Source organism: Mustela nigripes, chromosome 10 (genome assembly GCF_022355385.1).
Source record: "Mustela nigripes isolate SB6536 chromosome 10, MUSNIG.SB6536, whole genome shotgun sequence".
Lineage (NCBI taxonomy): Eukaryota > Metazoa > Chordata > Mammalia > Carnivora > Mustelidae > Mustela > Mustela nigripes.
The window spans coordinates 20,292,882-20,305,788 of NC_081566.1; the positions used below are offsets into that span (position 1 = coordinate 20,292,882).

At 44.2% G+C, this 12,907-nt stretch overlaps 1 protein-coding gene across 1 annotated transcript in view; it reads left to right on the forward strand.

Moving 5' to 3' along the window:
* Window positions 1-12,907, forward strand: part of C10H1orf21 (chromosome 10 C1orf21 homolog) — a 227,892-nt gene that overhangs the window by 192,112 nt on the left and 22,873 nt on the right. The window contains exon 5 of the mRNA XM_059412763.1: window positions 6,271-6,331. Within this exon, the coding sequence (XP_059268746.1) occupies window positions 6,271-6,331 (61 nt within the window). The remainder of the gene's footprint in view (window positions 1-6,270; window positions 6,332-12,907) is intronic.

Sequence of the window (12,907 nt, forward strand, 5' to 3'; positions counted from 1 at the left end):
ACCAACTGAGCCACCCGGGTGCCCCCCGAGATATGCTATTTTTAAGATTTATTTTTTATTATTTATTTATTTATTTGACAGAGAGAGAGATCACAGGTAGGCAGAGAGAGGCAGGCGGGGGGGGGGGGGGGGAAGCAGGCTCCCTGCTGAGCAGAGAGCCCGATGTGGGGCTCGATCCCAGCACCCTGGGATCATGACCGGAGCTGAAGGCAGAGGCTTAATCCACCGAGCCACCCAGGCGCCCTATGCTATTTTTAAATGTCTCCCTTATCTCTGAGTTCTAAGGAGGGGCTGCATTAAGGAGAATTTCTTCCTTCCTTTGGTGTAAATACTTCCGGAATTTACATACACTGAAGCAGCATGATTTGCAGACTGGCCTGTGCTGAGGCTTTCAGAGAAGTTGATTAAACTGGTTCATGTGTTTACATTAAAATTAGGAAGAAAATCCTCTGTTTTGTGCGTGCGTGCTTGTGTGTGTGTGTTTGTGTGTGTGTGTGTGTGTGTGTGTTAAACTATGAGTCAGAACCTTGGGTTACTGGAATTCCACTACAGAATCTTCCTGGAAGGCCATGAGGGGTGAGTGGTATTTTCCTTCTTACTGACACAGAAGATAGGAAACTCTCATTTATTCTGCAGTGTAGAAAACAGGTAACGAGTTTCTTTTCCCCAGAAGTGGAAGAGCAATCCCATATGTGGTAACAGGGGATTATTAATAATAAAGGAGACAGGTAATAAAAGGCAGACGATCTTCACGCTTTCCCATTTGCTGTAATGTGCAGAGCACATTCTTACTTTGTGATCTCAGGCCAGTGACCTAATGTCCTTGGGCTTCCATTTTCTCTAATTAAAAGGAAAGAGAAAAGTCTTCTTCCTAAATGAAATAATGTATGCCCGGTGCCTATCACAGTGTCTGCTTGGTAAGAAGGCCTTAACAGTTAGGGGCGCCTGGGTGGCTTAGTCGGTTAAGCGTCTGCCTTCAGCTCAGGTCATGATCCCGGGGTCCTGGCGTTGAGTCCAAGCCCCACGTCCAGTTCTCTGCTCAGTGGGGTGTCTGCTTCTCTCTCTCCCTCTGCCTGCTGCTTCCCCTGCTTGTGCTCTCTCTCTGTCAAATAAATAAAACATTAAAAAAAAAAAAAAAAAAAGAATGCCTTAACTGTTAGAAATAGCCCAAATGCCCTTTAGCAGGAAATTGGGTAAAGAACCTCACCGCCTTCTCACAGGGAAATATTAGCCATGAGAACAGATGCACGGCCACAGCACGCAGTGCTGGATGGCCCCAAGCAACGTAAAACCTGAAGAAAAGACTAGGTCCTGAAAGATGACACAGAGTATGACACACTCCTTGTAAAGTCGAAAACAACCGGATAAATCATCTGCTTTATAAAGCACGTATGCAGTAAAGCCTATAAAAGGAGTTGGGGGGATCTTGGTTCCCTGGTGTTGGGGGAAACACACCTCGGTGGGAAGTAAGGTAGCTCTAGGTTGTTGTCAAGGTCCTAGCGCTTGTTTTTTGTTTTAGTTTCATAGATGCTTATTATACTATTTTAGAAAAATAAATTTGACTCCATAGAAGTGAGCCATGCATGAACTGCTAGCTAAGGTGTGTCGTGATTTGGGGATTAGGGTGAAGCCACTTCCCCCAAGGACCCATTGAGCAATGGTGACGATAGTTATGAAAGAAAGAACTGTGTTCAAGCCAAGATTTGCCAGGAACGCCCTGAGTGATTGAATTTTATCTTTGCAGGTGAAGTATTAGGGAGTCAGGACCTTGCCTTCTGATACTTTGGCGGCTTAGGTTTTTATTATCTGGAAACTTTTTTTTTTTTAAGTCACTAAAAAATGAAAGCTGTACCCCTTTCAGCGTTCAAGCTCATTTTGCCCACCTGTTTCGTTCCTTTGATTACTTGTCATTAAGATTCCATATGAGGGGGTACCTGGGTGGCTCAGTGGGCTAAAGCCTCTGCCTTCAGCTCAGGTCATGATCTCAGGGTCCTGGGATCGAGCCCCAAATCAGGCTTTCTGCTCAGCGGGGAGCCTGCTTTCGCCCCTCTCTCTCTGCCTGCTGCTCTACCTACTTGATATCTCTCTCTCTCTCTCTGTGTCAACTAAATAAATTAAATCTTTAAAAAAAAAAAACAAAGATTCCATATGACTGTCATCCCCCGTCTCACAAAGCTAAGGAATCACAGCGGGAAGAGCCTTTGGATGATTCAGGGTTAACTCACAAGAGCTCCTCCAGCACCAACCGGGGACACAGGAAGTGCTGGGGGAGGAGGGAGCATTGTGATTTCCCCGGCTGAGTTCATTAGAGAGAAATAGGAATGACTGAGACTGTTAAGCCTTATCAGTTAAATCAAGTACCAACATACAGGCTTTTGTAAAAGATTTTTAGATATAATTAATCTTAGCATCAAATAGTCATACTTCATAAACTGAATCGTAAACAATTTAGTCACCCGTTTCTGTTATCTTGAGGAAAGGTAGAAAGGCCAGTGGGCCTTTTTCCTCCCTCACCATGTACAGTCACCAAAGTGTGCATCAGAAAGGGTTTCAGGATGCAGTTGTTACCTATGGACTGCTTCTCACAATGCAGAACTCTTGAAGACTCTTGAAGGTAAAAACTAATATTAATGACATTGTGTTGATAGAACTTCTACATGAGAAGAGCACATCCGTGTTTCTCTAGGCAGGAGTCCGCGCAGGTGGGGGAATGTATTTACCCACCCCTGCCACCCCCCGCAGAGTAACAGTGCTGCCTCTGTCCCTGTTGAAGGGACTTCAGGGCTTGTCTGTGGAACAAATCCACAGAGAACAGAGAGGAGCGGATGTTTGCGGGTTACGCCATCCGGAAGATGGCGTGCGGGCGGCAAGGGCCTCATGTGGGCCTTGGTGCCATCTGCCACACTTCCGGGGATGCTGGAGCTTATCGGAAAGAGCTCATTTGGTGCATCAGGATTTGATAATAAATAAGTCAACTTTCCATTAGTCTTTTCCGGCTAACACAGTCCACATGCTGTCTGTGGCACGATCTTGAATCCGTCTGGCGGAAGACACAACTTGGTAGGTTTTGAAATGAGACAGAGGCGGGCAGGGACGTTCTGATGCTCTTACCCAAAGCCAGAGCAGGCAGCATGTCTGTGTTGTGTGGTGTGATGGTGGAGATGCACCGACTGAAAGCCATTTGCCTCGGTTTGGTTAGAATTGTTTCTCAGGGGGCGCCTGGGTGGCTCAGTGGATTAAAGCCGCTGCCTTCGGCTCAGGTCATGATCTCAGTGTCCTGGGATCGAGCGCCGCATCGGGCCCTCTGCTCAGCAGGGAGCCTGCTTCCCCCTCTGTCTCTGCCTGCCTCTCTGCCTACTTGTGATCTCTCTCTCTGTCAAATAAAATAAATAAAATCTAAAAAAAAAAAAAAAAAAAAAAAAAAGAATTGTTTCTCAGAGGGCACACATGAGAAAGAAAGTGGTTGAGTGGGCTTCCCAGCGATAGGACCCTCTGCCCCTGGAGTGAGGCTGCTGTTTGGTTCAGGATTCAGGCGGGGTCACAGATACACTGTCCTGTGTAATGAATTCTGGGTTACATGGCATTTGTTCAGTTTGCTTTAATCAAGGAATGCTTTTTTAAAAAAATGGTTAGAAAGTATGTAGTTAAACTACACAAAACTGGAACCACTGAGATGTTTGCGCTAGCTCACTGTATATGCATCTTAAGGTCCTCACCATTACCTCACCATATCTCCTGATATGGACCCCAGAGCTCTGCATTCTTTTTTTTTAATTAATTAATTTAGTTATTTATGTAATCTCTATACCCAACGTGGGGCTCGAACTCACAACCCCAAGATCAAGAGTCAGATACTCCCCTGACGGAGCCAGCCCAGTGCCCCTGAGCTCTGCATTCTTCATCCCAGGGATGGCAGACCCATTTGCAGAATCGCTTTTACTTCAGACTAATCACTTTGTTAGTCTGGTATGCGTATGTATGAGTACTAACCAAACATCCCTGTTTTCTTGTTGTGATCGTTCAGTTAAGGAGTTAATGAAAATTAGTAATAATCCCGGAATATCAGTGCCGGCCGGGACCTCAGAGACCAGCCGATGGTCTTAGAGATGAGGATCTGAGGCCTGAACCTCACCCGTCCCAACATACTGAACTGCCTCTGGGAGGAGTCGTGACTCACTAAATAAAATAGGGACACTTGGTCACCTGATTAAATATTTATTGCCCTTCTGTTATTTGCAAGGCAGTATATGTTAAAAAAGTTTTCACGGTGAACATCAAATCCTAAACATGCCATTTTTAGGTCTCTTGGAATTTCCTAGGAAAACTAATAGATATGTGGTTCGTCTGTACTAAGATATGTGTGCGTGTGTGTCTGCGTGGATATCGATATTAGGGTCTATCTGTGTCTGTCTGTCTTCATGCCTTTTCTCTCTGGGTCCCAGAGCTGTCCAGCAACCTCATTTGCAGAGAGTTTGACCAGGAATGGGGGGCGCGGTGGGGGGATACCTAGAACGTGTCTGAGCAGCCGTGGTGACTGCCAGGATACGCCTGTTCCACACTCACAAGAACCACCCCCCCCGATGCAAGCTCTCCCTCAGAGCCTGTTTACACTGACTTTAGACACAACTCTAGCAGACCGGGTGGGCTAAGCATGGAGAAGCAGCAGCCGGGAAGGAGACGGAAAGAGAACCACTACCTTCTCTGACAAGAAGAAAGAGGGAGAAAGTTCAAAGCAGGCAGAGTACAAAACCCACAGTTTAAGGCTACTTTGCTGAAGGAGAGCCAGCTCCCCCATCTCAGAGGCTTCAGGGTGGGGAGGTCCCCGTATTACAGAGGGGGATTGTGATTAAAGATCATGGGAGTGGCCACTAGTCATTAAGTGAAAGTTAAATAAGGTTTGTGATAGATCCTCTATTAAAGTTCAGAAGATTTGCATCCAAAGTGGCTTGAATAGTAAATGTTTTGGCACTTAAAGGAGTATAACCATGGGGAATCTGGAAAAACTCCAGTATGCAATAGTGGCTTTTCCGCCCAGCCAGAGAGGAGAGGAGACTGTTTTCATATATTCTCATTATCACAGTTTCTGGCCCCCTTCTAACCTGCAACCAGGGAGGGAGTGTTTCTGTGACCTCACTTGAATTATCATATAAAGGACAGGAAAAATTAAATGATGTGTGTGAAAGCTGATTGCTGGTATCAGTTAGTTTATCGTTTCCCTTTTATATCCGAGCTGATGTCATGGGCTCCCAGTATTAAATCTTGGTTTTCCCAAGGGTTAGGGGTCCCTTGGGCATTCCCTTATCAGGTGAGGCAGAATGCTAAGGGCTAGCAGGTGGGCTGCCCACACGTAGACTTGTAGGGAAGAAGCTATTCCAGAGCCTCCCCTGCTTCCATGCCCAGCCACCGTAGCAACCGAGCACTAGGAAGAAGCACTGTGCGATGTGTCTCTTAGCCCAGCCTCCTGAACCTCTTTGGACCACTCCTTGTTTGTTGCATGGAAATTACTATCATCAAGTCTATGTTGCCACCAGGGCCACCAGGGCCCTTTCCTCCCATGCCCTTCCCATCTGTGATTCTTCTCTGCTCTCCTTTACCTTCTTATGTTTGGTCCCCAGCACCCACATCTCTGTCACTGGGTGTGCAGTTAAATAGCATCAGACGAGCAAACACACAGGGCAAGTGCTCCTCAGCTCGGCTTCCTGACTCGCTCCCACAGTGCAGTGGGATTTCACTTCCAAAGAGCTGCATTGGCCGTCACCACTGCACAAAGGGTTCAGGGTAATGTCAAGTTCTTTGCCTATTTGCTGGCAGCTCATACCTAGATGGGCAGCTGAAGACCGTGCTGATGATGACAGTCTCTGTAAAATACACATTTCCATGTAATAACTTGGATATATTTTCTTTTCACAGTTACAGGCTTGAAATATGTCATGTAATGCTTGGCTGTGCTTTTTTTTTTTTAAATCACAAATGTGTATCTGAAGAAAAAAATTGGCACACACCTCCCAGTAACATCACTATAAATAGTATGTGTACGGTGAAAGGAAATTGTATACCTTAAATCGTAGGAACTGATAGACTCTAATGAAACACATTTATAGGAATTACTGTAATGGCATTTATCCTCAATAGGACTTATACTGTTTCAGTAGAAAAGTCAGCAATAAATAAATACCTGCCTCAAAGTTTGGGGACTCAGCGTTTTTCACTGGAGGGAGCTAGTTGGAGACAACATTGAAACACGCACTGAACTACTCTTTGTTTTTTTAGCATGCACATCTCTGAAAGCCAACAAGAATTCTTCAGAATGCTGGACGAGAAAATTGAAAAGGTAAGAAGTAAAAGAAATGAACCACTTGTTTCAAGGGACATGTGCTAACTGCCTCCTGAGTTCAGGTAATAATGTTCTGATTCCTGTGTCACAAAGCTGTTCTTGTAAGGGGATGGGTAGAGAGCTAAAACAAAAGTCTCCCCTCACACCAAAAAAAAAAAAAAAAAAAAAAAATTGTAACTCTGAGAATGTTTGATCTCTGCTAGAGCATCGAAGATCCCAGGCTTGTTGTTGATCACTAATGAACAGGGGTAGGGCCAAAGAGAGACTAGTCAGAGCCTTTGCCCAGAGACAGAACATCGCTGCCACCGCACGTTGTCTGCAGCTGGTACCCTGCTCTCACCCGAGACCATGAGTAAGGAGGTCATCAGTGCCTGCTGACGCCTCCGGAGTGTCCGCTCGAGGCCTCATACCACTCGCTCTTCTCTACAGACATCACATCTGTGTTGCCATCAGCGCCTGCTGCGGGGAAATGGCGCTGAGACACGTATTATCTGCTTTTACAGCCAAGGAAACTAAGGCTCAGAATATCTGAATAACTTACCGAGGTTTGCAAGGCTGATCGTGGTCAAGTTGGAATTCCAGCCCACATCTGCCCGGCCCCAAAGCAGAGTCTGCTGAGCCGCTTCTCCCGCAGTGTGGGGGGTTTACAGGGACAGGAAGATCTGTGTGGAAACTGAACCCATACTTAGGATCTCAGAGTACCATATGCTAATCAGCTGAATGAAGTATGGAATACGGTAAGAATTAAAGGCTGACTTCCACACTTGTGGAGTTCAAGTTCATCACTGCAGGGGGTGAATTTTAAATACGACCGTTGTAAATCGGAGTAATTCCATTTGAAAACCTTGTTCTGAAGAAGAGTAAAATCCTAAATTCAGAACATAATACAACCGTGATGAAGGCATTACGGGCCAGTTTTGCCTTTGGAGTTTTTTCCACTTTAATTTTTATTTATTTTTTTTTTTTTTTGTGGCCCTTTTATCTGATCATTCCTTCATGAATTCCTAGGTTATGATATGTATCCGTCAATGGAAAATAATAAAGGGCTTAAATTCTTCAGTATTTTAGCAGCAGACCCCATTCTGAAGTGGACCTCTGTAAAGAATAGTTGTGTAATCTTCCCATGCACCATTAGAGGACCAGCACATGCTGCCAGTGTGAAAGGTAGAGGTGGAAGATGGATTAGAATGGAACTTTAACCTACAGCACTACTTGGCTATGCGTAAATACTCCATTGCATGTAATTTATATTATTCTATTTTTAGAAAGGGAGAGAGGGGGAGTGGAAGGGCAGAGGGAGAGAGAATATTAAGCAGGCTCCACACCCAGTGCAGAGCCCAACCAGGGCTTCATCTCACGACCCTGAGATCATGATCTGAGCCAAAATCAAGAGTCGGATGCTTAACCCACTGAGCCACCCAGGTACCCCTTTTTTCTTTTTAATTTTTGGTGAAATCCCGACTTACATGTGACTTTTAAATTGGAAACTTCATCTAGGAATAATTACCAAGCTCCATGTATTGGTTCCAAAACTGTTCAACTTGCCAATAACATTTGTTTTATTAAGAGAGGTAAAAAAAAAGAGTATTTTGTTCCCGCTGTAATGGTGAAGACCTTTTCTTTCTCGGTTCGTTTGGACTTTTTTTCTTCCACTAACTCTATGGCAATAAGAGGATCTTCTTAGTAGTTCAAGTTAGTCTCTAAAAACTGAAACCTGAATGGTAAGTTATCTTTTTAAACAAAAGTTACAGACCCTGACAAGGCATTTAAGGTGATCTAATCCCATCCTGGTGTGTTTCCATAATTGAAATTCTACCCACTTTTACTCAAAACTGGAATTCATTGTTCCCATCTGAAATCTGATTTCCGTTTTTCCTTTTGCGTCCAGCGTGTAGAGTATGATGTGTCTAACACAACAAAAGCAAAGTTTATAACTTCTTCATTTGTTGGATGGAACCTTCCCTAGACAAAGGAGCATTTGTAGATTCAACATAAACAGTATTCTCACTATGGAACACATTTATGTTCAAAGAAGAGCTGTTATGTAATCTGTGACATGCGCCCAGTTACAGATTTCTAGGGGAATTTTCTATCCGGCCTGAACCCGGCTTTCCTGTTTCTTCCCTCTTATCTAAAGTTCATCTCTCTGAATATTATGAGCGTGCTGTTCTGTGTATTATTTAACCATTGAGCCGTCAAGATTAAAGTATTCCTTCTTAATATACACATTTGACTTAATATAATCTTTACGTAGTTTATATAACCAAAATTGGAAATTGAGTTCTTATAAATTATTTTCCTGACTTTCCATCATTGCTAAATATTCCTTTGGTCCAAGCTAGCCTGAGGGCAACCATAAATGCAAACTCAGATCTATTTTTCAGGTTTTATAGAGTTGATTTTAAAAAACAAAAGACAGGGGCGCCTGGGTGGCTCATTGCGTTAAGCCTCTGCCTTTGGCTCAGATCATGATCCCAGAATCCTAGGATCAAGCCCCACATCAGGCTCTCTGCTCATCGGGAAGCCTGCTTCCTCCTCTCTCTCTTTCTCTCTCTCTCTCTCTGCCTGCCTCTCTGCCTACTTGTGATCTCTGTCAAATTAATTAATTAATTAATTAATTAATAATAAACAAAAGACGAGGCACCTGGCTGGCACAGTCAGTTAAGTGTCCAACTCTTGGTTTTGGCTCAGGTTGTGATCTCAGGGCCATGAGATGGAGCCCCACATTGGGCTCCACCCTGAGCACAGGGTCTGCTTCAGACACTCTCTCCCTCTGCTCCTTCCCAGAAGGCGCTCATGTGCTCTCTCTGTCTCTCTCTCACAAGTAAATAAATCTTTAAAAAATGAAAACACCTCAGAACTTCGTGCTGAAAATTGGAGTCATTCTAAGAGGACTTGAGTTTTGAGATTTAATATCTCTCAGAAATGTCCAGAGATTTTTTTTTTCTTCCTTCAGTTGATGAGAAGCAAAATTGACTGTGCAGAGATTGAATCTTGCCCTTCCTTGATCTTCCTTTGTACTTACTGAATGTCTGTAGTACATGGTTTCAATTTGCCCTTCAACTCTCAACCAAAAGAAATCTCTACTGTGTCTCTCTCAAGAGAGATGTAGAAGTACTGTTAGTGTAAAGAAACTAGGACTGTTAGAGGGTCTCGTATATAGTGGAAATTAAGCTGGACTGCTCTAGTTCACACCTTCAGCTAGACCAACGTTTTCTAAGACGTTAATGATGTCAAAGAAAAGTGAGTAGCAAAAATGCCTTTAAAAAAACTTACCACTTAGTGAGTACCAGATAGTTACTCAGGATGGAAAATAGGAAATTTGGGATACAAAATATGTAGGTAACAGTGCCTGGACTTAAGGAGCTCAATTTTAGAAAGTGAATTCCTTTCACAATGTAATCATTTTACTGATTGGAGCCCTTCACCCATTAGCCCTTCTCCTCATGACCCCCTGTCACTGGGAGCCAGGCCTTCCTTTACCGGACACAAGTGTTTGTTGGGTCAGGTGGTGGAACTTGAGGTCCCTTAACCAGGGAGCTGGGTCAGCTTCCTGAACACTTTGTACCATTTCCACTGCCCTGGCAGCTAGAAGGCCAGGACCCCAACCTACATCTGGGAGAGCTTTGGTCAGGAGAGCAGTGAGAGTTCCAAAGAGTTTGATAACCTCTCTTTGATTTACTTCTGCATCTCCTTTGTGGAGAGTAAAAATCCTGTGACACACAAGGAGCACCCATTTACTTTTCCCTCATTATGTTTTCCTCGGATATTCAATTGGAATCTGTAGTTATGTCTCCTGACAGTTCACAGACTCCCAAACCTTACAGGAAGTGGTGACATTCACCTAATTTTGCAACGGAAGAAAATGATGCTTTACTGCAGAGCAAGATAATGACTTTAAATTCTACACTTTCATAAATTTTAAATTCTACTTATTTCAAATTTTTAAATTCTACTCATTCATATTTAGAGAAGATGATATCTAGATTGTTAAAAGTCAGACTCATGGGGGAGAATCTGAATATAGTACCAAAGACAGATCACATCACCTTTTTTTTAAGATTTTATTTATTTATTTGACAGAGATCACAAGTAGGCAGAGAGAGAGAAGAGGGGAAGCAGGCTCCCTGCGGAGCAGAGAGCCCAAGGCGGAACTCGATCCCAGGACCCTGAGATCATGACCTGAGCCAAAGGCAGAGGCTTAACCCACTGAGCTACCCAGGGGCCCAGATGACATCACATTTTAAGTAATGCTTTCTTCTGTACATTTGAATTTACAGGTTAGAAGTCAGAAAGGTAAATGCATTTTTAAGTGTCTACAACAATAGGACCTTCTCCAGGCAAAAACAAGGATGTATGTTTTGTTCTACGAAGATGTAAGAACAGCTGATGACCAAGGAGCCTTTTGCCCTCTCAAAGACAACTCTTTATTTATTTATTTATTTATTTTAAGATTTTATTTATTTGAAAGAGAGAGGGAGAGGGAGAACAAGTGGGGGGCGGGGCAGAGGTGCTCTGAGCCCATTGTGGGGTTTGATCCCAGGACATGACCTGAGCCTGAAGGCCAAAGCTTAACACCCAGGCGTCCCATGACGACTCTTCATATTAAATAAAGAATGTTCAGTACAGCGCCGTTTGCACCTGATTAGTTTTTCGCAAGCAAAACTTTTAAGCTTTGTTAGGCTGTGAGCATCTTTTTGGAATCTTACCAGAGTGATAGAGACTCTCCCTATAAAAATGCACATATCCTGTACACAAATTTCGTAAGTAAATTGTCAGGGTTGGATCATTCCCTAGAACCTGTACCTGGGCCCCAGGCCTAGAACCTGTGGATTTCTTCATGATGCCTTTCATTGGTGTGCTTCCCTCGGAGGTAGGACCTGTCTGTACCCATGAACCTTAACTAGCAATGATCCAGATAGATCTCTGGTTTTGAAGACTAGGAAACTCCACACAAACCCATTCTCCTTCTTTCCTTACTGCCCTTCCTTCTCAAAAGTGGCTGAGAGCCCGTGACCCTCCGAGCACGAGCGGCCCGCACACCCACTGCTTAAATCTTGCTTATTCCTCGGTGACCCTGAGACTCTGCCGCTGTCGACTGAAATTACTCATTATAACCTTTTGAGGAAATGTAGAAGAGCGGCTCTGGATTTAAAATCGGCTGATTTTAAAGGACATTTGTTCATCAATAGACCTGTACATCTATTTTAAAAGTACAATAGTGCTTTTATTTAAAAAGTACAATAGGACTTTTTAAATCTATTTAAAAAGTACAATAGACCTGTACATCTATTTTTTTAAAAAAATCATTCACACTTAGAAAATGTCTGCATTCCTGATCCCCTTGGCCCTAGAACTGACCTAGCTGGTGAGAACGAGCACGTCTGCATTTAGAAGTTTATTTCAAGGGCTCTTCCTCTGAATATTACATCAGCTCAGTCTGAGCCATATCTTGAGTCCCTGTGTCGGAGATCAGAAGGTGTTTGCTTTTCACCTGGTGAAGAGAGTGACTAGCATGTAATTTACGAACCGTGGTGTTTCATTCTGTATATAAACTATCCCCCTAGGGGACTGTGTAACCTCAGAGTTGCTATAGAATCAGCTATAATGTGTACTGGATACAGCTGATGATAGGTTTTCCTCTCTGGGCGTGTGTTTGAAGGCCTCCTTGGTGCCCGCTAGGAAGAGAAACATAGGCCTGTAGTATCAAATCCTAAGGAATGTTCCACAGCCCGCCTGCGTGTGCAGAGGAAATCACAGGGTGTACCTCACGTCTTGCTTTTCACTTTTAGCAACAGCCAAGGCCCCTCTCAGCCCTCCGCGCTAGTGGAGGGAGGCTTGCCCACATGTACATTTTGCAAGTGGGCTGGTTTGCCAATATCATTTCATTAAATAATTTTTTTGTTCCGCACTGAGCATAGTATGGCCTTGCCTTTGCTCATAATCAGACCCTTCCCTGTGGCCCCTATCCCTCCATCCCCTGCCTTGCCTTCTCTCTCTCCTGTGTGTAACTTTCCTTATTCATCAGCCAAATGAAAGCTGTGATTACAAGGGTAAGGATGTGACTCAGTCCTGGTTTGTTTTTCTCCCTCCTGAAGAGTCGTGATGCTAACGTTGGTGTAGGAACCACTGGGCTGCGATCCTAAGGTAGCTGATCGTAATAGATGGCGTGACCAAGGAAGATAAAGCAGGCAGCGAGCCCAAAAGAAATGAAACAGTCTCTGCCCACTTTCTTTTTTCTGGAGGGCTTGATTTTCGGAGAATCCTTGAGGTACTTTCTGCCAGATGGGCTCTTAGGGAGCAGCAGCGGAGAACAGTTCAGATTTTGGAATGATGAGAACCCTGCCCTGCTTAGGAACGAAGCCTCGCTGGCAGTAGTGTGGGGCACAATCAGGAGATGGTGTCATTTTGCCGTGGGTGCAGTAGTCCAGCAAGGGAGGGCAACCCAAGGTACCACTCGGAGCAGAGACACAGTGATGCTGGTGTGCGTCTTTCCCTTGACGTGCTCCCATTCGGTTCATCCTTCCTGTCTTCTTCCTGGGCTGTTCCTTTCTCTGTGTGTCCGTTCTTTGT